The 27999-nt window shown below is 42.2% G+C and overlaps 1 protein-coding gene and 1 long non-coding RNA gene across 2 annotated transcripts in view; one reads left to right on the top strand and one right to left on the bottom strand.

The window, feature by feature from the left end:
* LOC148376534 (uncharacterized) overlaps nucleotides 1-27999 on the top strand; it is a 44833-nt gene that overhangs the window by 7224 nt on the left and 9610 nt on the right. Inside the window, exon 3 of the long non-coding RNA XR_015852092.1 lies at nucleotides 23996-24235. This is a non-coding gene — a long non-coding RNA (uncharacterized LOC148376534). The remainder of the gene's footprint in view (nucleotides 1-23995; nucleotides 24236-27999) is intronic.
* The window catches only part of mmp16b (matrix metallopeptidase 16b (membrane-inserted)), a 34172-nt gene continuing 9233 nt past the window's right edge, over nucleotides 3061-27999 (bottom strand). Inside the window, exons 4-10 of the mRNA XM_088348280.1 lie at nucleotides 23974-24278; nucleotides 17681-17842; nucleotides 14822-15039; nucleotides 14601-14739; nucleotides 11712-11862; nucleotides 7297-7412; nucleotides 3061-3829 (exon numbers count right to left, since the gene is read on the bottom strand). Of these exons, the coding sequence (XP_088204406.1) occupies nucleotides 3468-3829; nucleotides 7297-7412; nucleotides 11712-11862; nucleotides 14601-14739; nucleotides 14822-15039; nucleotides 17681-17842; nucleotides 23974-24278 (1453 nt within the window). The 3' untranslated portion in view covers nucleotides 3061-3467. The remainder of the gene's footprint in view (nucleotides 3830-7296; nucleotides 7413-11711; nucleotides 11863-14600; nucleotides 14740-14821; nucleotides 15040-17680; nucleotides 17843-23973; nucleotides 24279-27999) is intronic.

The following is a 27999-nucleotide window of genomic DNA, read 5'->3' as shown; positions in this document are numbered from 1 at the left end:
CTCGTCCTTTCTGTCTTGCTCTCAGTAAGCAAGGCTTTGATCAATGTGCAACCCCTCCCAAAAATATAAACTAATTTATAATACGGACTGGGTTTCAGTTTGTTCTCTCTGTCTTTCTATCTCTCTCTCTGTCTCTCTCTCTCTCTTCTTCTTCTCCTTCTTCTTCTTCTCTCTCTCTCTCTCTGTGTGTGTCAGTAAGTAGGCAAGTCTGCTCTCATGAAGGCCTAAAAAAAAAAAAAAAAGTGTATTTTCACTTTTCGCAGGTGGTTCTAGTCCCCATTATCCGCGAAAACCAAGGGATCTCTGCATCAGTTTTTCTTGAGAACTAGTCATCCAAGAGGGACCTTGGAAGTGTCCAAGTGAAAATCCGTGTTCGTTGCAGGAACGTTCTGTTCCCAAATCTGTAAACGAGAATGCTCGTGTATCACGAGTGTCGTAACACTTGTAGCAACGCAGCTGGCCCGGCCAAGTGTTAGAAATTAGATTCAGAGCGAAGGTTGGTTGGATTATTAATCCTTTCCAATTATGTTTTTGTGAAATGGCGCCAAGGACGATCAAAGACCGGTTGCCTCCTGCTTTCGTTATATCACACTCTAAAAACAAGTGGGTCCCAAATGTAAATGCAAATAAATAAATTACAAAAAAAAAAAATGTGCGATCCATTACAGTACTTGGATCATTTCGATCCAAGTTTATGGATTATCATGCAAAAAAAGATGAAATAATCCGAGTTGTATTTAGTTAATAGTTGTTTAGCACAATACAGGAGTTTTAGGGTTTACAATTCTGTCAAAATGATACTTTTTAATTTTGTTGAAAATAAATGAATTTTAAAAGTAGTTATGTATAATTCAGCCCGTTTATGGAGGGTTGTTTTAGATTTGATGACCAACATTTTGACAGTCTTTTGCACAATGCGGTACATTTTTGTTTTTTTATTATTAACAGATTGATGCAGTTTCGGCAATGCCACTCAATTTTCTCCTTTTTTTGTGAAGAAACCACCTAACGTTGGAGGTTTGATGTCATGATTCACCTGTGCCCACTCATTTGGTGCCAACCGCCGCGGGTTCTGATTGGCTCACTGTCACTATTTGAACCCAGTCCTGTCAATCCCCTGTTGTTTGCTCCCATTTGTCTCCGGCTACGAGTACTCTCCTGTTCTGGCTTACAACTCGTTTCCGACCACGCTTTGCTCTCCCAGTCCCGGCTACCGACCAGTTTTTCCGACCCTGACACCGCCATCGCTCGCTACAGAAGATCCACTTCCGTGTTCGGATCACAGTCCGAATCCGAGAGTGACTTGCTTCCCGCGTCCAGCGAACACCAGATCACGGGCCAAACTTGTGGTAAACGTTACGCAATTGGGTTTCCGTTCTGGTCCTGACACTTGAACACAATTGGGTGACTCAAATATTAGTTATTCTAGACAAAATTGTTATTTTACTACATAACAACCTTATTTCGAGGATTGTTTGTGCAGAACAACCCAAAAATCTAGGTCAAAATAACACTTTTTTGGATCAGTACACTCTTGACCTAAGTTGATATATATATATATTTTTTACCCTTTTTGAGTGTAGCATTGGCAGATTTTAAGTTATCCAGTACCAAAATATTTGGCTCTGTTCCTGTGTAGCTAATTCTTTTGGTGAATATTCAAAAATAAGATAACCTTTATACATGTATTTATGTTTGAAAACTATTGCTATAGCTATAACTATAGCTTTTGCTAATTTTAAGTAATTGTCAGGATTTGGCATTTCATTTTCCCCCTAGAGCAGTGATGTCAAACAGGTGGCCCACAGGCCGGATCAGGCCCGCTAAGGGATTGAATCTGGCCCGCGAGACAACGCTGAGGGAAGCGCAAGAGAAACGACCTGCAGGTTGAAATATGTCCACTTGATGTTGCCGAAGCCAGGTGACTCTCACAAACACTGTACTTGTATTTCTTTCTCTCTCACTCTCCTCCTCCATTTTTCTCTCTATCTCTCTCTCTTTCGCTCTCTGCGACTTTCTTTTTCTCTTTCTTTGTTCCTTTTTGTCTCTTTCTCTCTTTTACCTATTTTTGCTCTCTTCCTTTTTTCCTTTTCTCTTTCTATCTCTCTTGCTTTCCTCTTCTGTCTTTCTCTCCTTGGATTTCTTTTTTTCTCTCTTTCTTTCCCTCTTTCTCACTATTTCTCTTTTTATTTCTTTTTTCTCACACTCACATTTCTCTCTCTCTCTCTCTTCTCTCTCTCTCTTTCTCCCTTTCTTTCTTTTTTGTCCCAACCTCTCTTTTTCTCGCTCCTTTTCTTTCTCTTTTTTTCTTTCTCTCTTTTTCCTTTCTCTTATCTACTAGTCTGCCCCCGAGAGAATGTTTGTTCTGTTGTGTGGCTCCCGAGTTAAAATGGGTTTGACTCCCCTGCCCAATCTGTGGGGAGTGGCTAGAGAGCACCCACCTGTGCTTAAGCGGTGTCCAAACCTGCACCTCATTATTCTGGCTCCTTACATAAATGGGTGTCGGGCCATTGCCATTTTTATTGTTGTATCAGGTTTGTTCCTGTTTCTCATTTCCTGTTTTGACATTTTGTTGTTTTTTTTACTTTGTACTTGGGGTTTGTTACTCCATTTTTTGAGGATGCTGGCAGATCATGAGAGTATTTTTAATTTTGTATCTTTTCTATAATTTTACTTTTCTAATAAAATACACGAGATAGCAGTTTGACCGTTTTTACAAACAGAATAAATAAATTGCAAAAAAGGAAAATTATTATTGGCGAATGTATGTGCTAGTGGAACCAGATTTTTTTCTTTACTTTAAAAGGTGATTATTTTACGACATTTTCCCTTTGATGTTCCAACTGGACTTGTAGTAACGTCCTTACAATGTCGCTAACCCTAAACGTCCATTTGGCTTTCTCTGATCATAGAAAAACCCTGCAAATGGCCCTAGTTAGTTAGGTTGATGTTGCATTTTCACCACATGTTTGCGCTGTCTGCTATCTTCACAAAACGTAAAAAATATTTTTTAAAAAAAGGAAATGTTACCAAAAAGTGCGAAATGAAATTTAGACAACATTCTCTTTGGAAGAAATGTGTACGTGTTTGTGTGTTTATCAGTCCAACATACATTTTAGATTAAAAAAAAAAAATCAACACAAATCAGTTTGATTTCATTGAAAACAAAAGTCAAATCGATACTGAAATCTAATTGCTCGGTGCTCGGGAGGTTTCTTCAAGCAAGTGTGCAGACAGGAGACTAAAAAAAAAAGGAATCCACTTACGTACAGGAGCTTGAGTCTGACTCGCTCTATTGAGTTTGTTAGAGAAAAGAGTCCAAGTAGATAAATACACAGGACTTAAGAGATATGGCTCCCTCACCTCCTTCAGTCTCCTTTTGTGCAGTTCCGCCGGGCACGGCAAAACGCAGCGACTTTTAGACCTTTTTTTTTCAATTTTTGATAATCCCAGCTGGTCACCCTTCCTTACACCCACTCCTGCATGGAGCGTTTGCAGTACAGTATGTGGCGCTGCGTGCTCTTGCGGCGGAACTGGAACACGGTGTAGAGCAGGACCATCATGCAAAGCGCCAAAACGCAAGGGATGGCGATGGCGACTGCCTTCTCCGTTCCGCCCGCGCTGTCCAATTTGATGACCACATCGGCGTCGCCGCTGTCGTAGTGACGCTCCTCGGCCGCCGGAGCGTTCCAGTCCCAGTCCGGATCCGGGGGCAGCCCGTCGCAGCCCATAAAGTCGCGTAGGATGGAACGCGGGTAACCCGGCTCCACGCGTAGAAGCTGGTTGTTGAATTTCCAGTACTCCTTACCTTTGTAAAAGTAGGTGAAGCCTGGAGGGGCAGAAGGAGAAGAGATTTTAGACACGCGCTGTTAGAAAATAAAATATTAGAAATGTACCATTTACCAAATTCGAATTAGGTATCTGACTCTATTAACCAAACACCACCTAACAATGCGCGCTCGTTTCTTTTTGGGAAAAGATGGACAAGAATAGCTGACATTTTCACACGGGGGCAGATTTATTTTCTTAAAGTATTTAACTAAGTGAACTCCATAGAATTAGCCGAATTAGTGACGCTTGAGTCTCCGTCAAGCCTTCCTCTGGATTCTCCCTCGATCTTCTCCGATCTTCTGAAGTTCTCCCGACCCACGTTTTTTTCCGCCAGCTCGTGTGCCGGCTCCTCCCATGCGCGTGCCAGGAAACGCCCCCACGTGGCCCCACCATCTCGCCTCAATGTCTGGACCACGAGCGATTATCAAATCAGTGCCTGGCTTCCTGCATCCGGCCTTCTCCGTAAGAGTCCTGTTATCAACAGAACTAAACAAAACATTCGCATTCGGAACGGCGTGACCTGTCATTGAACTTAAGCCTTCTCTGTGGAAATCTTCATTGCATTCAATAAATATAATTTGTATTTGATCGTACAAAATCCCTTATAGTCAAATGTATAAAATCCTTCAGCGCATACAGGACTGTCAGAAGAACACCAGGAACTAAGAAATCTGGTCAGTCACCTGGACTAAACATCAACCCAGAATGGAATCAAAATCACCACAGAAAAAAAACAAAAGTAAAGACCATCATTCCCCAAAGTATCACCGCAAACATTGACCACCAAGAGCTCAAACCTGTCACAATATTTAAATATCTTGGAGCTTTCATATCAGAAGAAGGGGCAGAACCAGAAATCATGGCCAGTATAGCTCAAACCACAGCAACACAAGAACATAGCAGTGAAATCACAGATCAGACTCAAGATCATGACTCTCAATGAAAAACTGTTAAAAGGAAATCCAGGCCATGGAGATGTGATGCTACAGGAAACTAGGTATCAGCTACTTAGCTCAACCGAAAGGGTGTGCAACGCCATCAGAGGGCACATTGAACTCTACTGTTGTCTGTTTCTCCAACAGACTGAAGCATCTCTAAGAGTCGCACATGCACAACAGTATTTAAAATCAAATGCATACTGTCCCAAGTCCAGACGTCAGTTGTTGAAACTGTTACATTTCAAATCGTTTCGAATGGTTAAGTTCTTTTGTTAAAGTCAAATAAATGTACTTTGCAAAATGTACATGTGATAAAAATGTTTTATTTTAGTTTAAAATGTATTTGCCTGTCCCTAAAAAATGCTCAGAGGTTTATTAAATGATTTACATGATGTCACAAAAGTGAATGCACCCCTCACATTTCATCATAATGTTTAATTGAACAACACTAAAGAAACAACGCTTTGACACAATGCAAGGTTGTCGGTGTAAAGCTTACATAGCAGTGTAAATTTATGTTTACCCCCAACAAACTCCAAACAGCCATCAGTAGCTAAACCCCTGGTAACAAAAGTGAGTACACCCTAAAGTAAAAGTTCCTGAAGTTCAATATTTTGTGTGGCCACCATAGTTTTGCAGAAGCATTTTAATCATCCTGGCCATGGATTTCTCCAGAGCCTCACAAATTGCCACTGGAATGCTCTTCCATTCCTCCATGACAACATGACTGAGCTGGGGGATATTCAAGATCTTGTGCTTCTTCACCTTCCGCTTGGGGATTCCTCGAAGATGCTTTATTGGATTTAGATCTGCAGACATGCTTGGCTAGTCCATCCCCTTTACCCTTAGCCCCTTTAGAAAAGCCTTGCTCCCCTTAGAAGTTTATTTGGAGTCATTGTCAGGCCTTAAATTTGCCCTACTACGACCCAGTTTCTGGATGCAGGGGATCATTATTTGCTCCAGTTTTTAACAGCACAGTCTTGAGTTTGTGTTTCCTTTAATGAAATGCAACTCCCCAAATCCAGTTGCACTCATGCAGCCCCAAAGCATGACATTCCCATGACCATGCTCGACTTTCGGCACGACACAAACATGTTTGTACTCCTGGTTGCCGCCACACATGCCTGACACCATCTGAGCCAAATAAACTAATCTTTGACTCATCGGACCAGAGGATATCTTTCCAGTAGGACTTTGTTTACATACTTCTTTTCGTTGTGTCAAGGCGACGTTTCTTCAGTGATGTTCAATTGAACTTTATCGAGAAATATCTGCAGAAATGTGAGGGAAGTAATCACTTTTGTGACACACTGTATGTTTACCAACCGGGTACTATGCCTAATTGTCATGGTTGCCATGGCGCCCAATTGGCCCTGCCCGTGTGTGCCACGGTTGCCATGGTGCCCAATTGGCCCCGCCCGTGTGGCGCCAGCTGCGGCTTGTTGAGAGATTGGCTTTCTGTCTATATTAAGCTCAGCGCTCTCTTGCTTCCTTCGTCAAACGAACTTCTGCCCCACAAGACGTGGGTTCTGACTCGGGCCTGTTTTCCTGTTGATATTTCCAGTCCGGTATTGTTCCAGTTTATTTTTGTCCTGTTTAATTTCGGGTTCCAGTTTTGTTGCCGTCTGTTTCTGTCCTGTTGTTATTTTCTCCAGTTTTTGTTCCCGTTTAGTCTCTCCTGTTTATTTTCGATATCCTGATTCGTCATCTTGTCTGTCCCGTCCTGTCCGGTATCGACCCCATCTGTCCGGTATTAACTGGGGCAATTGGAATCGATGTCGTCGGTCTTTGGCTTCCTGTCTTTCCACGCCAGACCGGCTGCCTAACGTGCATGACTCTCCATTTCCCGTAAAATAAAGGCTTGCGTGAGAACGTCACGCGATCCTGTTCCGGTTCTTGACACTTATTAGTTTCAGATTTTTTATTGAACCCATTTTCTTGTGTTTATTGTAATTTTCCAAATAATGAAATTAACTTCATGCTAAATTTAAGGTAAATTTAATAAATATGTGATTATTCGACAACATTTTTCTTTAGTGGATGACTAGTTGACTATTAAAATACAGTAATCGTTAGTTGCAGCCCTACTTGGTAGTAACCTTCTGTGATAGCGCCTAACACAGTTCAAGAAAAAAAAGGATTTTTGAAATAAAGAATTTTTTCGCCCGCATATTGACAAACTAAAACTAACACAGAACGTTGTATAGCAATAATCCCTTGGCAGTATGTGTTCATATTGTAGGTCCACTTTGAAACCTGCTCCCGCGTTCCCAAATGTGTTTCAAATATGGCTACGGTGTCAATGACTTCTTATTAAAGGGCCACTAGACACGATGGGGCACGGCTTACACCACTCTCGATAATCGGGCGCTGTCGTTCTGCTGCGTTTTTCTTGCATTCAGCGTAAACAAGCAAAGGAGCTTAATGGCGGCGCGATCAAAGCGGCTTTAAAACAATGGCGACATTGAACCGTACGTACGCCACTCCAATCACTCCCTAATGGGATTTACGAGATGGAGTCAAGTACCGTTGGCTTTGTCCACGAAAGCCCCCTGCGGTGAGTCGGGGATGCCCTTCCAGATGGTGATGGGTTTTGGATAACCTGGATCCATGGTCCTCATGTCTTCATTGTACCGCCAGTATCTGGAAAACATGAAGCAAATGCTATGCTTGAAATGATTGTGTAGCTTGAATCTACATTTAATATGAACGAATAAATGAAACTTTATTTTAAAAAGTCAAAAAACAAGAACAATGTGAACGGAACATGTCCGAAAAGGAATAGGAAGAAGCATATGCTTATTTGATCCTAATCCACTTTCTTAATAATAGTGTCTTATGGCTAAATATCCTGGGTATTTATATATATAACAAACACCTCAAGAATACTGTATCCATATTTATTCTGAAAAGATCTTTTCTTCCTCATGCCATGAGGCTCTTTAACTCTACCCGGCAGAGTAAAAGCCCACATTAAACCACACCCCCTACATTGCATATTACCGAATTTTATTGCAATATGTATTCTGTGTAGCACTATTTAGATATTCTATATAACACGCTACAGTGGGCATTTGCACGTCACACTGGGTATTTGTATATTTTATTCTTTTTGCTTTATCATTGTATTGTTCCCAGCTCAGGGATGCTGCTGGCAATGTGAATTTCCCTGCGGGGATGAATAAATCTATCTATCTATCTACTTAAGTTCTGTGGATGGTCAGTCAATCCGTCATCATCATTATCATCACCACCACCACTCTCACCGTAAAGGAATATGGAAGTTTGAATTTGGGTTTTGTCTGTTGGACTCTCTGTGTTTTGTGCAAAAGTTTTGTGGAGTAGATCACGTGGGGCAGCTCTCAGGCAGTGGGAAGTGACCAGCTGTCTGGGGACCGAGGCGGAGTCAACGCGCCATTTTTCCGAAAACGGGAGACCAATGGGATCCAGACAAGTGGTGGAGGAGATGCTTTGCTGAGCAACTCGGAAGAAGGAGGTTTTTGGAAGGAGAAGCGTGCAGAGATGTAGTGATTTGTGTGTTAGAAATAAATCCACTCGTGAGTGAAATGCCGGCTTCTGAGAACTTTCTATGCAGAAAAGAGCGCGCAAATTGTTTGGATGAGTGGTGATTGGGAAAGGTCACAAATTGGAGTCGGATGATTAATTGAAGTTTGTGTTGATTTAACAAGAAATTCCAACAACCGTCAGTATCATTATCATCGATCTCCAGTGTCTGGTATCGTTCCCGTCTATTTCGTCCTGTTTGATATCGATCTTCCGTGTCTGGTATCCTTCCCGTCTATCTCGTCCTGCTTGTTATCGGACTCCAGTCTCCAGTGTCTGATATCTATCCTGTCCGTCCCGTCCTATCAGGTATCGACCCCATCTGTCTGGTATCTGCTCGTGTAACTGGTATCGATCTTGTCGGCCTCTGGCTTCCTGTTGTTCCACGCCAGACTGCTATCTTACTTCTTACGCCCAGCGATCGCCACATCACTGGCGTTTGTGTTAACGTGCATGACTGCCCCATTTCCCATCAAATAAAGCCTGTGTGAGAAACGTTACGCATCTGGGTCCTACTCCTGTTCTGGTTCTGACAGCTACTTTGTTGCAGTTATTTTTCTAAGTGATAACATTGTCAAAGACCCACCTTCATCCTAGAAGTCTTAAATGAAATGAAATGATCTGCATTTCTATAGCGCTTTTCAAGTCAATGACTTCCCAAAGCGCTTTACAATGTGCTCCACATTTCCCAATAGCAGCCTTGCAGCCATGTAAGGCGCTAACCTGCTTATTGGGGGTATTGGGGGTTCAGTGTCTTACCCAAGGACACTTCGACATGTAACACGGAGGAGCCGGGATTCGAACTGCGATCTCTTAATCCCAAGACGAGCGCTCTACCTTCTGAGCCATTGCCGCCCCAAATGAAATGATCTGCATTTATATAGCGCTTTTCAAGTCAATGACTTTCCACAGCGCTTTAAAATGTGCTCCACATTTCCCATAGCGGCCTTGCAGCCTGCTTATTGGGGGTATTGGGGGTTCAGTGTCTTACCCAAGGACACTTCGACATGTAACACGGACGAACCGGGATTCGAACTGGGATCCTTTGATCCCAAGACGAGCGCTCTACCTCCTGAGCTACTGGTAAATGCTACTAGGAAAAAGTGTTCAGATCGATTCTGAAATAGGATTTTCAAGATTTGGAAGCTCTGGTAACTTCTTATGAACACCGGCCTTTCTTGTATTGAACTGATGTGTCCACAGAAATCTTTAGTTAACACCGTAAAGTCATTAAAAATATGGTACGCAACCAATGTCATCGCAATGTGATCCCAAACACATGTTTAACGCGAATAATGCTACGGTGTCTGGTGCTGACTGTCAACAGTGTGTAGCTAATGGAGCCCCGTCTGCGCAGGACTTCCCTAATTCGATAAACAACAATTGACTCGTGATGGGTTTAACTGGCTTCTCAAACAACATTGATACAGTACAGAATACACTACATGTTAAAGAAAGTGAGCTGGCCCTGCAAAAACACCGAACTGCCAGACAACATTGACAATGCGCGCTAAATCATATTCCGTGGACCTTGGAAAAGTCCCATTTTATATCGCTACATATCAAGGACCGATATCAGCACTGTAAAAGAAATCTGCACGCTCGATTTTAGAATTCTATACGGCTGTCTACAAATTACTTATCAGACCTTTAATCTGGAAACGGTGTATCACCCAGGGAAAGTTTTTGTCTTCCTACTGTCACATGCTTGGGGATAAACAAAATGCGAAGCCGTGTCGGCGTTGCGGTGATGATGGTGACAAAGCGATTTGTCAGCGTCGAGCTCCCCTCTTGTTGACCCCTTCTGAGATGATTTATCCCGACAACCACACAAATATGTCCCGGCGTCGCGTTGGCAAGCTGCGAGACTCGAGTTAAAAAGCGCTGTCACTCATGTTTGACAAGGAGGAAGCTGCCGTGCCTCAGAGACACCTTGATGCACGTGCTTAAGCAGGATATATAAATACTATATGTTACGCTTTTTTCATAGGTTGTCCTGAAAACAGGCGACGTAGCGAATGGGTGGTTAGCACGCAGCCTCAAGGTGCAGATGTTCAGGGTTCAAGTCCGGCTACCGCAACCTCCCCGTGTGAGGTTTGCATCTCCCATTGCCTGCGTGGGTTTCCTCAAAAAACATGCATGTCAGGTTAATTGGCCAGTTCAAATTGTCCCTAGGTGTGAGTGAGTGAGCGAATTGTCGGTGTCTGTGTGCCCTGTGACTGGCTGGCAACCAGTTCAGGGTGTTCCTTGCACCCTGCCCGAAGATAGCTGGGATGGGCTCCAGCACCCCTGCGACCCTACTGAGGATAAGAGGTGCAGATAATGGATGGATGTCCTGAAAACAAGGGTTATCATCTCGTAGAAGGGAAAATACCAACTTGTTCTTCGCCAAAAGCTAGCATCGTCTTCTTAGAAATAAAAAAAAAAAAGACATTGTATGTTTTTACGCCCAAAAACAGTTACGTTTTCTCTTGAACATATTTTTTTTGTCTATGCTAGATACTAGATAGACACTTTTTTCATCCCCGTAGGGAAATTCACACCTTCAGCAGTATCCTTGTGTTGAAAATAAATTAATAAAAACGTTTTGCTATATTGTATTTGAATAGTGCTACGGAAATACACACTGTAATAAAAAGAGGGTAATGTGCAAATGTGGGGGTGGGGTTTAATGTAGGCTTTTACTCCCCCGGGTGGAGTTAAAGAGCCTCATGGCATGAGGAATAAATGATCTCCTCAGTCTGTCCGTGGAACAAGACTGTGACAGCAGTCTGTCGCTTAAACAATATTATTTTTTGTGTGTATTCCAAAAACATGCATTTCAGGTTAATTGGCCGGTTCAAATTGTCCAAAGATAGCCGGGATGGGCTCCAGTACCCCCGCGATCCTACTGAGGATAAGCGGTGGTCAAAATTTGACTGGAGCCTTAACTGGCTCCCGGGCTGGACTTCGGACATGCCTGTGCTACACTAACAAGTAACTGCAATGACGAGCATAAAGTCACTCTCCAATCTACCCTTTCCTTCTACGTAACGAGTTGTGCATCCTGAACAGCATTGCTAAAAGTACGATAAAAGCAGATAGGTGCGGTAAAGGAAAAAAAGTTGGGCATCGTTGACAGATAATAGAAAAAAGGTTCTGCCTTTAAACTTTTAAGGACACCTCAAACAACACACCCTACCTTTAAATAAATACACAACAACATCATTTTTCTGTACATTTTGCCCAAAATGACGAGTAGAGAAATCCGACCAAGACCAACTGCTCATTTTGGTCTCATAAATCAACTTCTTCAATCCATATGTCCTGAAAGTGTTTACAAATGCGAGACAGAATGTCCCTGTTTCCACCCCCGGAGAGATGACGCACAACACAGACCTGTCTCCTTTGAAGAAGTAAGTCTTAGCCACGTCCTCCCACCACACGGCCGTCTCGATGCTCTGCGTGGGCATGCCGCTGCCGAACAGCGAGATGTCCTGAGGGTAGGACGGCTGCAAGGTAGTGTCCTTAAACACCCAGAAGCGGTTACCTGAGGAGGATGTTAGAAACGTTAGAGGCCTCGTTTTCCCCCGCAGGTATGCACATGACCTCAAACGGCAAGATGTAGGCCGAAAAACCACACGGTCTGGTCCAACTGGGTGACAGGTGTCGCGTTTGTTCGCCTGCTAGATGCGAGCATGTGCGAGACTTGTAAGTGTTATGTTGGGTTGGTGATGTAATTAATGTTGCCTCTAGGCAGATGATTGCATGTTCACACTTGGACTAAACTGTGAAAGCAGTGAACGCTTTTTTTAGATCACAAACTCCAGTAGATGGTGCTGTTTTTCAAGTGTTGTATCTAGATAGTGGAGTGATTACATAGTACTACTGGGGCTATTTTCTTCCTCTTATTCTTCTTCTTCTTCAGGTTTAACGGCAGTTGGCATCCATCGCTTTGGTGCATTACCGCCCCCTCGGGGTTAATTTGTACACTAATTGATGTTGACAAAAATAGAAGCTGAAATTTTTAGCCTACCAACTTGGGATTTCAAATCAGTGATAAATATTTACATCTTGAAACATGAACGTTGCCTCTATGCAGGTGATTGCATGTTCGCACTTGGACTAAATTGTGAAAGTAGTGAAGGCTTTTTAAGATCACAAACTCCACTAGATGGTGCTGTTTTTCAAGTGTTGAATCTAGATAGTGGACTGATCACACAGTACTAGAATACATGTTTTGGGGCTATTTTCTTCCTCTTCTTCTTCTTCTTCAGGTTTAACGGTGGTGGGCATCAATCACTTTGGTGCATTACCGCCCCCTTGGAGTTAATTTGTACACTAATTGATCTTGACAAAAATAGAAGCTGAATTTATTAGCTTTTCAACTCGGGATTTCAAATCAGTGATGAATATTTACAGGCTACTTCCAGTTAGCAACAACTTCTACATATAAGCAAGTGTGCACTAAGGAAATGTCTTTTAAATCCCGTCTTTGTTTTGCACTAGCAAGCCCAAGGTCAATAGATGGAAGCCAAAAAAAGTTTTAAAATCTGGTAAATTCTTCAAATTTTAAGAATGGCATTACTTGTTTTGTTTGTTTGTTTGTTTTTTTGTATACATGATCATAGGTCTATGATATGGAATAGATGGATCTTGAAACATGAATGATTAAATAATTCCTCTATGCAGGTGATTGCATGTTCACACTTGGACTAAACTGTAAAAGAAGTGGCTTTTTTAGATAACGAACTCCACTAGATGGTGCTGTTTTTCAAGTGTTGTATCCTAATAGTGGGCTGATTACTGTGTATAGTACTAATATAAAGGTTTTGGGGCTAGTATGTAAACTAATTGATCTTGACAGAAATATACGGTTATTCTTAGCTTAACAACTTGGGATTCAAATCAGTGATAAATAATTACTGGCTACTGGTAGGAACAACTTCTACATATGGGCAAGGCTGTACTAGGGAAATGCCTTTTAAATCCTGTCCTTTGTTTTACACTAGGAAGCCCAAGGTCGATGATTAAAGCCAAAAAAGGTGGCAAAATATGTAAAATTCTTTAAACTTTAAGAATGGCATTTTAAAATTTTATTTTATTTTTTATTTTTTCGTATTAATAATCATAGAAGGCAGCACGGCGGCGCAGTGGTTAGCGCGTGAGCGGCACAGTTCTAAGGTCTTGGGAACCTCCTGTGTGGGTTCAAATCCAGCTACCGGACTTACTGTGCGGAGTTTGTATGTTCTCCCTGTGCTTGCGTGGGTTTCCTCCGGGCACTCCGGTTTCCTCCCACATTCCAAAGACATTCAGGTGGATTGGCCGGTCCAAATTGTCCCTAGGTGTGAATGAGCGAGCGAGTTGTCTGTCCCTGTGTGCCCTGCGATTGGCTGGCAACCAGTTGGGGGTGTCCCCTCCCCACTGCCCGATGATTGCTGGGATGGGCTCCAGCACCCCCGCGACCCTACTGAGGAAAAGCGGTGCAGCTAATGAGATGAGATGAGAATAATCATAGATTTATGACAAAAATGGATCTTGAAACATGCGTGATGTAGTTAATTATTACTTATTTTATTACTATGTGCTATTCACAATGCAAAAATGGTTTACCTCGTTGGCAGATCATTTTGATCATTGTAACTATTATTTTCATTTATTTTATTATATACATTATTGTTTTTTCTCTGGTGCAGGAATCATCAACCGTTTTGAAGCTGAGTGTTGCTTATTTTGTTATTGTGTAGTGTTTGGAGCTACCAGTTTGGTATGCATGTCATTACTATGTCGTTACTATGCTGTTATTATGTTATCCACCAGGTTGTTATTAATTGAAGTGTTTATGTTGTAATCGCCCTGCTCTAGTGAAATAAGAACAGTGAAGTCATTAGGTCTAAAATGTGTTTTTGTAGTAAAATAAGTAATAAACATTACTAAAGATGAGCAACTTTGTCTGGTTTAGTACATGCAAGTTTGTACAACTTAAATATTTGTTTAAAAAAAAACATTATTTTATAGACAATAGTAAAGTGTAAATCATAACATCAAAAACAACCAAAATTATCTGCCTATGGGGATATTTTTTTGGGTAAATAAACTGAACGACAAACATTTTTTATGTTTTTTTTTCTTTTGTAGGGGAATACCAAACAGTTACAACAATTATGATATTTTATCTGGTAATCGTAATGATTATAATGATTATAATTATCTTTGTATCATTATCAATGCTATTTATATCCCATTACTTTTGTTCTTAATATACATTATATAATTTGCATTTCTTACCTTTAAAAAATACAAATTTTCCCTCGCTGTTTTCATAAACGGCATCAATTTTTGAAGGCAGGCCTTTCCAGAAGTAATTGATCTGCATGGGGTACCCGGGGACCACCGAGTTGTCCCGCACCCTCCAAAACCATTGATCCTGAAGTTCATGGAAGAATTATAAAAATTAATCAATATTTCCTGATTATTAGTCTTATCTCCCAATGCCCTGTGATTTTTACCTTGAAGACAAAAAGTTCCTGCCGCAGGATGGCCAGTGTGTTGAAGCCCCCGTCGCAGATGTTGGGCTTGGAGTTTGGGTTGGATGGTTTGGCCCCTTGTGGAGGGCGGTGGGGCCTGGCGTGACGATCATGCTTGCGGGGGTCCGATGGGAGATGAAAGCGTGGAGGGGGGGCCGTGGGCGGTGGCCTTGTTGGTTGTGGCGCTCGGTCAGGCGGGCCTGGAGAAAGCAAAGATTTGTCTTGACTTTTGTCTGACATATTCGCGACATTATATTTTGGCAGACATGCTGGTTGCGTCGATGTACGCTATTGTGGAATGGAACTCAAGAGGTGGACAATTCATTCTATTTGCGCCAGTGGTATCTGAATACAACAAACATAAGAGCCTATGTCGACCTAGAATACATTACCAAATTCGCAAACACACTTAATTAAGCATGGTTACTTAAATACTTAAAGGAGCTGCACATAATTTGAATCTTAGTTACTCTGTACAGCCATCTCCTGGCTTGAAGTCATAATTGCAGCCTTTGTCAGCTCGTTCGTGATGCATGCGCAAGTGCAAGTACGTGCATTTCTTAGAAGCGTTGAATATACTCATCTTTTTTCACATTACTTGGAGTTTGGGTTGACCTTTGTATTTGACTAGAAACAGGCTTTTTCTTGCTGTCTATTGAGATGAAGTGTTTGAGGAGTATGTGAGGAGTAACAAGATTGGATAGAATGAGAGATGAAATTGTCAGAGACAGAACTGGAGTAGTAGTGGAACTGAGCAGGTGTGTAGATGATAGTACTCTGTTGCTTTGATCACATGGAGAGGAGGGATGAGGAGCAAATGTTGAAGAGGATTTACAGAGCAGAAGTAAATGGAAGGAGACCAAGAGGAAGGCCGCGATTGACGCGGATGGATGGTGTTAAGAGTGCACTGCAGGAAAGAGGTCTAGATATAGTGGAAGCTAGAGCTCTTGTTGGCGATAGGAATGAATGTAGAGGTGTTGTGAAAGGATAGTGGGATGTTTGGACGCATTCTAAGGGATGGGCAGGACACCAGTATGATGCGGCAGGGGTAAACCAGTGAAAGCTGTCGGGCCCTGCTGTAGAACAGAAGAGTGTATTGTGTCACCCTGACCCGAGTGACATGGCTTTCTTGTGTCCCGTTTTATCTGGAGGGGCGAAAGCATGACCAACTCGGGTGCCGAGGTGCTTAACTTGTTCGGGAGTTTGGACATTTGGGTTGGCCATGGTTTTTTGGGTGTTTTTTGCTACTTTTTCCTTTTTTACTTTTCTCTGTTTTTATGTATGTGTTTGTCTTGTTGTTGGTCACCCCTCTCGAGGGATATGGCCAGAGTAGATGGATAGATAGATAGGCTTTTTCTTACTTTCACCATTTTCATGCTACACTGAAAAAACCCTGCATGGCCGGTCATTACGTCATTCTCCAGCACTCCCCCCATCCCTGAACATAATTTGTTCTGCCCCGACTAGCCCTAAAAAAATAAATAAAGTATAAGGGCTTTTTGAACTCAGTTGGGCGTTGTTAACAATATTTAACTTTGAACTTTTTAGGAACACCTCAAACAATGCACCCCAACTTTAACATGGAAAAGGGGAACATTTTTTTCCGAACGGCATTGTCTATGAACAGGGACACTGTGTGATATTTGACCACAAGATGCCACTGCATTAAGCACTAGGAGGAAAACTGTCATGACTACCAATGTGAATCACCTGTGCCCGCTCGTTTGAGGCCAACCGCTGCGGGCTCTGATTGGCTCCCTGTCCCTATTTAAACCCAGTCCTGTGACTCTCCTGTTGTCAGTCCGTCTGCAACTTCTGTTGATACAAGGCAAGCCTTATTTGACCCAGACTCCTGCCTGTCCCGTTTTTGCTCCCATTTGTCTCCGGCTACGACCTGTTTTGATCCCGACCACGTCTGCTCCCCCGTCCCGGCTTACGACCCATTTTTGATCCCGACTACGTTTACTCTGCCGTCCTGGCTTACGACTCGTTTCCGACCCCGACCACGTTTTTGCTCTCCCTGTCCCGGCTACCGACCTATTTTCCGTCCCTGACACCGCCATCGCTCACTGCGGAGGATCCTCTTCCAAATTCGGATCACAATGCGAGTGCGATAACGACTTACTTCCCGCATCCAGCGAACACCGGATTGTGGGCGCAACCCTTCCTCTTTTTTTCAATAAAACTGGTGATAAACATTACGCATTTGGGTCCTGATTCCGTTCTGGTCGTGACAGAAAACAATATAGAGAGACGCAGAATAAATATTTTTTTTTGCTATGGGTACACAACAATTTAAAACACTGCGAAAGACTGCGAAAATTTAGAAGAAAATATTTGCTTTTTGGACACTTTGAGTCTCCATAGTTTGTATTCTTCTCTGTGATTTTTTTTTTCGGTTGCACAACACAATACAGTGACATCTAGTGGTCAAATAATAAACATTGTCCTTCTAAGTATAACTGAAACTCCTACCGGAAAAATAATAAACATGAAACTGGGTTTATTTTTTTGTCTATTTATTTAATATTATTTGTTTAAAAGGAATATTTGGAGTAAAGAAGTACATCTAAATAATTACCTTAAAACCTACTACTCAAATAACCATGTTAATTTAGAAATAATAAATGCCAAATATTGTTAAAAAAATTACATGAATATTAAGTCACAGGTAAGTTTATTTTTTACACAAGACAGCAATGATCTGTAAAAACATCTACAAACTTTTTTGAAAAAAAAATAAAAAAATAAAAATAATTAAATATTAAAACTGGATATAATTTGTTACGTGTTCATTTTCATCAAAAACAGTAAACAGTAAATATAGTCATGCAATATTACCGTAGATCTTCTGGATGCCCTGCAAGTCGTCGTGAGGTAGTTTAAAGTTCTCGGTGTCCATGTACTGGTAGAACGGAGCCATGATGGCGGTGGGATCATTGGAGTGTTCCAGGCCGAGAGCGTGGCCCAGCTCGTGAACGGCCACCAAGAACAGGTCATTCCCTAGAGAAAAAAACGGCAAATCGGTTAAACCTCGAGAAAGAACTGACTTCTCATTTAATAATTCACATCATTTTTAATGGAACATTTTGAAGCCACAAAAGCTTTCAGTGACCTGGAACGGCCGCCAGACCTTTCCTTTATGGGTTTCTTCATCCCTTTTAAACAGGTTTTCCTTCATATTAGTAATTCTGCTGCATGCTATGTATAGAATTCCACGTTTGGTCAAAATTCCGTTTTGCAGTGTCAGAAAATGATCAAACAATGTCAAAACATGTGAAGTGAATACTGTGTTTTCACATATATTTGTTATCTGACTGATACTAGTTTAATGTGAGTTTGGGGAGGGGGACGTTATCGTGTATTTGCGCATCAAAGGTTGCCGTGACAACTCCACCACAGGGGGTTTGGCCCTCCCAGGGGACCTGAACCGAGAGCTGGTACATGTCTCACCTTGCAAGGGCAGTCTGATTTTGACCAGCCAGAAGGCAACAGGGCATATCCTAACAGGAAGAACTGGACCAAAACCCTGGCCGGTCCTGACCAAGTCTCAGCTCGACAAGCAGCCAGAGAACCTTGCCAAGTCAGCAGCCAAGCTGGATCAAGCTAGCGACCAAACTGGTGGGCAAAGCCAGCGACCTCAAAGAAGCCCCAAGCCACCAGCAGTCAACCTCTCCTTCAACACTCTACATACTGTGGTCCTCGGTCCAACCGGCTCTCAAGTCTACCAGGATTCCTCATCGCTCTACAGCTGAGGACATAAAGACTGGGCCTTCATCTTCATCGACGCAAAACATCTCAGAACATCTCATTGTAGCTAGGTATTGGTTTTGGTGTGACGTAAAAGGGGGAACTCTATTAAAATACAATAACGTAATAATCAAGCCAATGTTGTTGTCTATCCAAATGGTGCCAGTTTAAGTTCTCAACTTTTAGTTGTCTTTGTTTTATTTTCTTATTATTGATTTGTGTTCTATTCAAGCTTCTTCAGTAAAAGATAGTAAAAGAAAAGTCCGTAAATCCAAGAGTGTGTGTGTCTTGATTAAATATATTGAACTATCAAAACACTAAAGTGTGTGTAGCCACCCTTCAGAATAACTAAACAAGGTTTTTTTTCCGTTTTCCCGACAGAATGATCTAAAAACATATGTGGTACTCCAAAAAGGCGAGACAAGTTTTGAAAAGAATGACTTGGCTCTTTGATTCAATTGGTCAATAGATTGTTTGTTAGAAAAATGTATTTACCACCCATATTCGCGACAGCTATCAAACCCTACCCTATGTGTGTTATGGAAAGCCTTCAAGCCGACAACTCGTCCGCCTGGACGAGTGCGAATGTGTTGGCAGCTTGCTTCGTGTCAGGTTGAGTCATACCTTGGCGACAATAACATTGAGGACAAAAATGTGCGAACCCGAGGTGAGAAAATATGAGAGATCGAGCGACGCCGTGCCCTATAATTACCAGAATTGGGTCAGTGTGTTTGTCTTGTCACTGTGAATGATAATTTATGATAATGTGTTGCACAAGAAACACGACAACGCCGGCGCGGAGTGTCCTCGATGAACGGTACACTTTGTAAGTGTGCAAGGTTTTTTATCCGCACAAACTATCATGTTCGGCGTTGTTTGGAGAAGGTTTTGTTGGTTGGAATGTTTCTTTATGTGAGGCATAGCCCAAATTGGGTAGATGTCGTTTCTACAACGAGCATAAGCAAGCTTAGTGGCTGCTAAGGGCCCCGCAACCACTAGGGGGCCCCCAAGAGTGTTTAACGTTTTGGGGGCCAACCTTGCCCCCATTATCACTTTGTGTGTCCACTCAAAAATACTTCTACAAAAATACGCCAAAAATACTACACAATAACTACAAAACTAAAAGCTCAGGAGGTGGAGCGCTCGTCTTGGGATCAAGAGATCGCAGGTTCGATTCCCTGCGCCTCCGTGTTATATGTCGAAGTGTCCTTGGGCAAGACACTGAATCCTTAATGCCCCCAATAAACAGGTGGGCGCCTTGCATGGCTGCATGGCCGCTATTGGTGTGTGAGTGTAAAGCACATTGTAAAGCACTTTGGAAGGTCTTCATTGACTTGAAAAGCACCATATAAATGCAGACCATTTACCGTTTATTGAATATAGTGCTTCAAAAATACTCCTACAGTAATACTATATTACAAAATACTATTACAGATTATTTACTCCAAAAATACTTCAAAAAGACAACTACAGTAATATTAAAGAAATATAAAGACATATAAAAAAATTCTACTATGGAAATACTACAAAAAATTACAAAAGTACCACTAAAATACTGCTTTGGAAATACATCAATTATGCTTCTACTTAATACTGAAAAAATACCAATACATAATACTATAATATAAAAACCGACAAGAGAAATATCACTTTACAAAAACTACTACAAGAGGTTTACAACAGAAATACTGCAAGTTACAACTATGGTGATACTACATAAGTTTTCCAATGGAAATGTCACAAAAATACTACAAAAATAAAACTACAGTAACACTGTACTATAAAAATACTAGAGAAATGCCACGAATACACAAAAACATTTTTATATGGAAATACTCCAAAATACAAAAGAGATAGCACAAAAAAATACTATGAAAATGCAACGGAGTATATTTACTCCGTTACATTCACTTGAGTAAGTTTTGGGAAATCTTTTACTTCTAGGAGTATTTTTAAATCCCTGTACTTTTACTATTACTTGAGTAAATTTACCCCGCCGCATTAGGCAACATTGAAGTCCTTACTTAATAAATCCCCTCCACGTAAGTAGACGTCTGTCTGTCTCCGCTAAGGCGCATTTATTTTGACGCAGATCTCCGCCAGGCTCTACCATGTTTAACCAATCAAACGCAACAGCCTCATCACTTGACCATGTTTAACTTCAGCGGGGGAAATTTTGTTGACGGAGGAATAGATCGAAAATGTCGCTTAGCAATACAGACTATGATAACACAGAAGAGGACGAGCACCCTTGGCCTCACATCAAAAGCATGTTCCCTTGCTACATTTACTCAGTACTTGAGTAATTATTCACCAAGTACTTTTTTACTTTTACTCGAGTAAGTATTTGGATGACTACTTTTACTTGAGTAAAATTTTTGGCTACTCTACCCACCTCTGGTTTTAGCCTAGCAACACACGGGAGGCAGGAACGGAATGCATATAAACAAGGTTATTCTTTTTCATGTAAATGATTCATAAGGATTCCAGAAATCCAATATTCCATTTCCAATCAAATTATTCCCTGTATGTCAACATAGCGATCGTCAAACCCTCCTCTGGACCTCCCATGATCCTCTCCGGTGCTTAATGGAGGGGAAAAGACCCGTTCTCCTTTTTATGTGTCTAGAAAGCCACAAAGCCTTTTAATGGTCTTTCACGGCTTGGTAATTGTAAATGATGCATGTTGACATGTGCGCTAATGGCGGCCCCGGCCGCTCGCTCGGAAGTCCTCGTGGGACTTTGGGGGCCGGTCTTGTTGCATACCCTCAGTAACAGGAGGGATGGGTAACCTTTTCTCTGCTGGCCCCGGGTCAGGCTTAATCGGCGGGAGTGGATATCATGCTTTAAAGGGCAACAATCTCCTGAGAAGACAGTCAGTCGCTTGCTATATGGAAATGCTAAGCGTCTGTGGGGTATTTCTTTGACACCGCTAACTGCAGGTTGACTTCTTTCACACTGGCTCAGTCAGTTTATTGTGCGGTTTAATGAAATTCTTTGGTTTCAGGTGCTTTATAGTTTTAATAACCTGTGTTTGTCGCTTCCTGGGGCAACAGTTACCAAAACACATTTCAAAATACAGTCAAACTGCCTAGTTTTTATGTCTTTTGTTCACGAGTACAGTAACAACTCGGTAAGACAACATTTTTTGTTTTTGGTAGTACTTTTTCTATAAAATAATAGGAATGAGTGGAAAGGTGTTGTAAAAAGGATAGTGGGATGTTTGGATGCGTTCTAAGAGATGGGAAGGGCACCTGTATGATGCGGCAGGGGTAAACCAGTGAAAGCTGTCGGGCCCTGCTGTTGAACAAAGAGTGTGTTGTGTCACCCTGACCCGAGTGACATGGCCGCTTTCTTTGGAGGGACGAAAGCATGACTAACTTGGGTGCAGAGGTACCTAACTTGTTTGGGTGTTTGGGTTGGCCATGGTCCAAAAATGTTTGTGTCTGTTTTTGCTAATTTTTTCCCCCCCTTTTTTTATTTTATTTGTCATTGTATGTGTTGTCTTGCTGTCGGTCACCCCTCTTGAGGGATATGACCAAGATAGATAGCTAGATAGTACTTTTTCTTAAAAAAATGTTTGGTTCATCGGGACGGATAAAAAGCATGCTGGGCCAAATGTGGTCCGCAGGTCGTAGTTTGACCACAGCTTGCACTAGAGCCAGGGGAAAAAAACGACTTGCAATATTCCTTTTTTATTTTTGATGTTGAGATTATACGGATGAATTCATCGATAACTCATTTGTCAAAAGTAAGTACTTTTCTACGGTCCTGCTAGATAAATAACTGCTGTTTCTAGCCTCTCAAAACAAAACTGGCAGATGGGCTGATGCGTCTTTACAAAATTTAAAAATTGGAAACTTTTGTGCATTGAATTCGGTTTTTTTCATACTTTCTTTGTCCACGCACGACACCCACTTTGTTGTGTTTTTTCTTTTCTTTTTTGTTCGGAGCTCGCTCTTGACGCGTATTTCAGCATCCCACTCTCAGCGTTTCTTTCTTTCTTTTTTTTTTCTTTTTCTACCGATAATTATCTTCCCACTGCTGTCTTTGTACCACAAAAGGAAGAACCGGAACCACCCGGGAAGACCCCATACCGGGAAAATGACGGTAATCCTTTTCGGGTTGGCATTTGTTGCAATTTTCCTTGAAATGTCAATATTACACAAGCTTGTCCTTTGTGATTCAGAATATAATTCACTTCCATTCATCCATTTTTGATACAATTCAGAGCTCTTTGTATTTGTATTTGTAGGGAGCAGAATTCATAAGTTTCTAATGTTAGCATTCATTTTTAATACCAGGAACCTTAAGCAAGGGTTTTAGTAGGCAGGCAGTTCATTCTATTAAATCCTTTAATAAGGCAGTTTTGAAACGTTTTTGCAAAGAAGAGTGGGCCAAAATTCTTTATTGCCAATTATCGTAAACGTTAATTCTGCCAAAGTTGGCCCAACTCGCTGACAAGTTTCGGGGGCAACTACCTCTCAGATAGGGCGCATTGTGTTAAATACGGTAAAATAATATCCGAGCCCTTTAGCGTTATCTGTGGTGTTCCGCAGGGTTCAGTACCTGGCCTCCTTCTTTTCAGCATTTACATGCATCCATTAGGTGATATTATTCGCAAGTTTAATATCAGTTTCTATTGCTACGCAGATGACACTCAACTATATCTTTGGATGGAGCAATCTGCCCAACTGAACTGTGGAAATTTGGAAGCCTGCCTCACTGAGATAAAGAGATGGATGAGACCTAACTTCTTGCGCCTTAACCCTCAAAAGACTGAAATGTAAAATATTGGTCCATCTAAATGCCGTGACTGGTTCTGAATATTGACAAATGTAATATCACCCAGACTGACTCAGTCAAAAATGTAGGTGTCTCATTTGACCCCAATCTGTCCTTTCAAACACACGTTAAGAATATTACTAGAACCGCTTTTTTTCATCTTCGCAACATTGCTAAAATTCGCCCTATGCTGTCCTTGTCAGATGCGGAGATTATAATTCAAGCGTTTGTTACCTCCCGTCTCGATGACTGGAATGCACCACTCTCTGGTCTCCCAAAGTCCAAAATCAAGAGCCCGCAGCAAGGCTTTTAACTAAGACTAAGTTTGATCACATGACAACGATTTTAGCGAACCTGCATGGCTCCCTGTTAGCTTAAGATGTGATTTTAAGGTTCTGCTGGTAGTATACAAAATCATGCATGGACTTTTTTTGTGTCTCAATAAATGGAATCAACATTTCAAAACAGCATTTTGTATTTCCTTTGGTTGTCTCTGTGTGATTCTAACGTTAGCCTGATGATTGTGAGTAATAAATAAGCAAAAAATACAGAAATTTTGAAAAAGGCAAATACTTTTTCAGGTCTTTGTATCTACTCACCATCATGATTTGGGTTCCCTAGGGTCCAAGGCTCATCCGAGTCAAAGTGTGTGTCGCCCCCGATGCCTGGCCCAGGGAAGTAGGCGTGGGCCAGGAAGCCGCCCTCCCCGTCGAAGGGCGAGCTGTCGCCGTGGAAACCCGAAGCAAAGATGATAGTGATGTCCACGTCACGCCGGCCCGTCTCCAGTGCGCTGTAGGGAACGGCCTCGAAGCGAAGCGGCGTTACGCCCTGCCACACATCGAACGCCCGGCGGATCGCATCGTGAGTTTCGCGGGCGCCCACCTTTGGCGTGACATTTTTTATGCTGTGGGGAAGAACACAAACGTGTTGGGTCTGGCGTTTCACCTTACATGACACATTTATCATATATATATATATATATATATATATATATACAGTGAAGAAAATAAGTATTTGAAGACCCTGCTATTTTGATATTTTTCCCACTTAGAAATCATGGAGGGGTCTAAAATTTTCATCGTAGGTGCATTTCCAATGTGAAGGAGATAAACTAAAAAGAAAAATCCAGAAATCACAATGCATGATTTTTTTAACACTTTGTGTGATACAGCTGCAAATGAGTATTTGAACACCTGAGTATCATCTAGAATTCTGACTCTGAAAGACCTGTTAGTCCGCCCATTAGAAGTCCACCTGCACTCCATGTATCATCCTTAATCAGATGCGCCCATTTGAGGTCGGTAGCTGCATAAAGACACCTGTCTACCCCGTAGAATCAGTAAGACTTCAACTTGTAACATGGCGAAGACCTAGAAGCTGCCCAAAGACACCAGAGATAAAATTGTACACCTCCACAAGGCAGGAAAGGGCTACGGAGCAATTGCCAAGCAGCTTGGTGAAAAAAGGTCCACTGTTGGAGCAATCATTAGAAAATAGAAGAAGCTAAACACGACGGTCAATCTCAATCAGAGTGGAGCCCCATGCAAGATATCACTTCGTCGGGTCTCAATGATTCGAAGAAAGGTGAGGAAACAGCCTGGAACTACACGACAGGAGTTGGTCAATGACCTGAAAAGAGCTGGGACCACCGTTTCTCGGGTTACTGTAGGTAATACACTAAGACATCATGTTTTGAAATCATGGATGGCATGAAAGGTTCCCCTGCTTAAACCAGCACATGTCAAGTCCCGTCTTAATTTTGTATATATATATTTATATAAGTTGTGATTTTTGTGTATTGTGTATAGTCAGATCAGGCAACTTCTCCTGCTACTGTTAACCTTGGAAGCCAGTGCCATCTGTTTCATGTGGGGGAGCAAACCCCAACTAAAAAAAAAAGTCTAGAGGGATGGGCGCTGCCAGGCTGTACCTGCCCAAGACACACAACATGAGAGGAAACAACAACTCACTCTTGATACTGCCACGGTCGTCGCCTGGGTCAAAACGGACTTTGCCTTTTGCTAACTACCAGGTCGGAGGTAATTAGTGTGTGACTGGTAGGAAGACGCCTAGATTGCGTGGTAGGAACACCTACCTATTCTATTCTATTCTATTCTATTCTATTCTTGTCAGGACCAGAACGGAATCAGGACCCAATTGCGTAACGTTTACCACAATTTTTATTGAAAGAAAGAGAAAGGGCAGTCGTTCTCGCACTCGGATTGTGATCCGAATACGGAAGTGGATCTTCCGTAGCGAGCGATGGCGGTGTCAGGGACGGAAAAACAGGCCGGGACCGGGCGAGCAAAAGCGTGGTCGGGGTCGGAAACGAGTCGTAAGCCAGGAACGGGAGAGTAGACGTAGTCGGGATCAAAAATGGGTCGGAAGCCGGGACGGGAGAGCAGACGTGGTCGGGATCAAAACAAGTAATAGCCGGAGACAAACGGGAGCAAAAAAACGGGACAGGCGGGAGTCAGGGTAGAAAAAGGCTTGCCTTGTATAAACAGTGGTTCGCAGACGGACTGACAACAGGGGATTGACAGGACTGGGTTTAATAAGGGACAGGAAGCCAATCAGAACCCGCAGCAGTTGGTGCCAAATGATTCTATTCTATTCTATTCTAATTTATGCTCATTTATTCTTCTTGATTTGATTTGATTTTACTCAATTCTATTTCCCTTCAAATACAGGATGTACTATTCCAGCCCATATGTTAAACTGAACCGGACAACTCGACCCATACCGAATGCAATTGACAATCCATTGTACCTCCGCAAGGTCAGCATATAGGGACACTTTTACTTAGCCAGCGAGAAAAGAAGTTGATACAACTCTATCAAGGCTGGCAGCGTTCACTGAACTTTTACACAGCCTCTCTTTATCAGTGCCTGGCAGGCAGGAAAGGAATTGGGGGAATCTTCTCTCTCGCCTCCCCATCTTCATGAATAACACGCAGTCACCGGCTCAGCACTGATTGACATTCTATTTGGAGAGCGTTCTCATCAATTCAAATTAAGGGGAGGGAAGGATTTGAATAAATTGGCGGCATTATCGGCGACAACGGCTGAAACCTGTCAATTTCTGCCGCCGCGCCGCAGACCCGTTTATCGGCCCTCCTCAGAAGCCATTTAAAAAAAAAAAAAAAACGACAAGGCCAAAGCCTAATCGAGAGGAGAGATAAGATGAGAGTGGGAATAAATTCTGCTGAAATGAGGGATTCTGCAGGCAGGAACTAGAGTAGAAATTGTTTGTTGCGGGGTATGAAGAGGCGAAGTGAACGCCTCGAGCTATTTTGCGTGCTGGAAATAGAACATAATGGATGCACACACTTTGAGAGGTGGTAAAACTACACACACTCCGTGGTAAGTACAATTATATGTATGCTGGTTTCTGGTCAAAACCGCGGATTTTCCAAACATTAACATTTCAGGGGACCACAAAAAGGATGGTTAAAACATTGCATCCTCTTTTCGACACGAATTGGCCTGTGTCTGGATATTTACATAGAAAGTGTCTATTGCTATGGAATTTAGGTAGGTAGGTAGGGAAGTAGGTAGGTCGGTCAGTCGGTAAGAGTTAGCTTACCTACTTATCTATATACATATAATATATATATATATTTATATAAAATTTTTTAGATAAAGGCTATTTAAAGTTAACTAGCATATATTTGTCTTTTTTGGCACATTAGCACGCGAAAGGTCCCCGGTTCAACAGCGGGTAGAAACATTTGTGTCATGATTTGCCCATTGCCCTCACCCTTGCCCGCTCGTTTGGCTCAATCTGCTGCTTGTTTCCTGATTGCTTCCCCTACTATTTAAACTCAGTACTCTCATTCACTCTTGGTCAGTCCGTCAAGGAACCTCTGCACTTGCAAGGCAAGCATTTTTTGACTTTGGCTCCCGTTCTGTTACCGACCTGTCCTGTAACTTGTAATAATCCCTTGTCCCTGGCTTCCCGATCGTCTGTGATTACCTGACTTGTTCTGATCTCTGACCACGCTCCGATCTCCCGTTCCGGCTGCCCGACTTGTTTCTGCCTACCGACCACGCTCTGATCACACGTCTGTCTGCTCGACTCGTTTCCACCCTCTGACCACGCTCCGATCTCGTGGGCTTCCTGCTTCTCCGGCCCAGAGATTGCCGAATCGCTGGTGTTTGTTTTCCCGACTTCTCCGCTTCCGCAATAAAACTTGGTGTGAGACGTTACGTGTTTGGGTCTACCGTCTGTTCTGGTTCTGAGAATTTTTGGGCCTGGAGAGGGATGGGCGCCACCAGGCTGTATTTGCCCAAGACCCACCACACTAAATGGTGCCCCTACGACCCTAGTGGTTGAAAGATCCAAACAAACTATATACAATCCCATGGATTTTTGACTAAAATATTATTTTACAAAGTTATAAGGAATATGCTGTCGAAATTACTACACAAAGGATCTCCAAACGTGGGTAGCCTCAAGACCACCTGAGTAGCCATTGGACTGGTTTTGAAAATATATAATGGGTCATTGTGATTTTCTGGGAAATGTGATTTCTATCTGGCATGATGTTCAGTGGTGATTGATTCCATTTTAACAACCCGGTGATAATATAGTGATATCAAAGTAATAGCATGTTATTTGGGAAA

The sequence above is a fragment of the Urocampus carinirostris genome, chromosome 1 (assembly GCF_059441175.1).
Source record: "Urocampus carinirostris isolate Australia breed hairy pipefish chromosome 1, RoL_Ucar_1.0, whole genome shotgun sequence".
In the NCBI taxonomy this organism is placed as follows: Eukaryota; Metazoa; Chordata; class Actinopteri; order Syngnathiformes; family Syngnathidae; genus Urocampus; species Urocampus carinirostris.
This window is presented reverse-complemented; position numbering and strand designations above follow the sequence as displayed.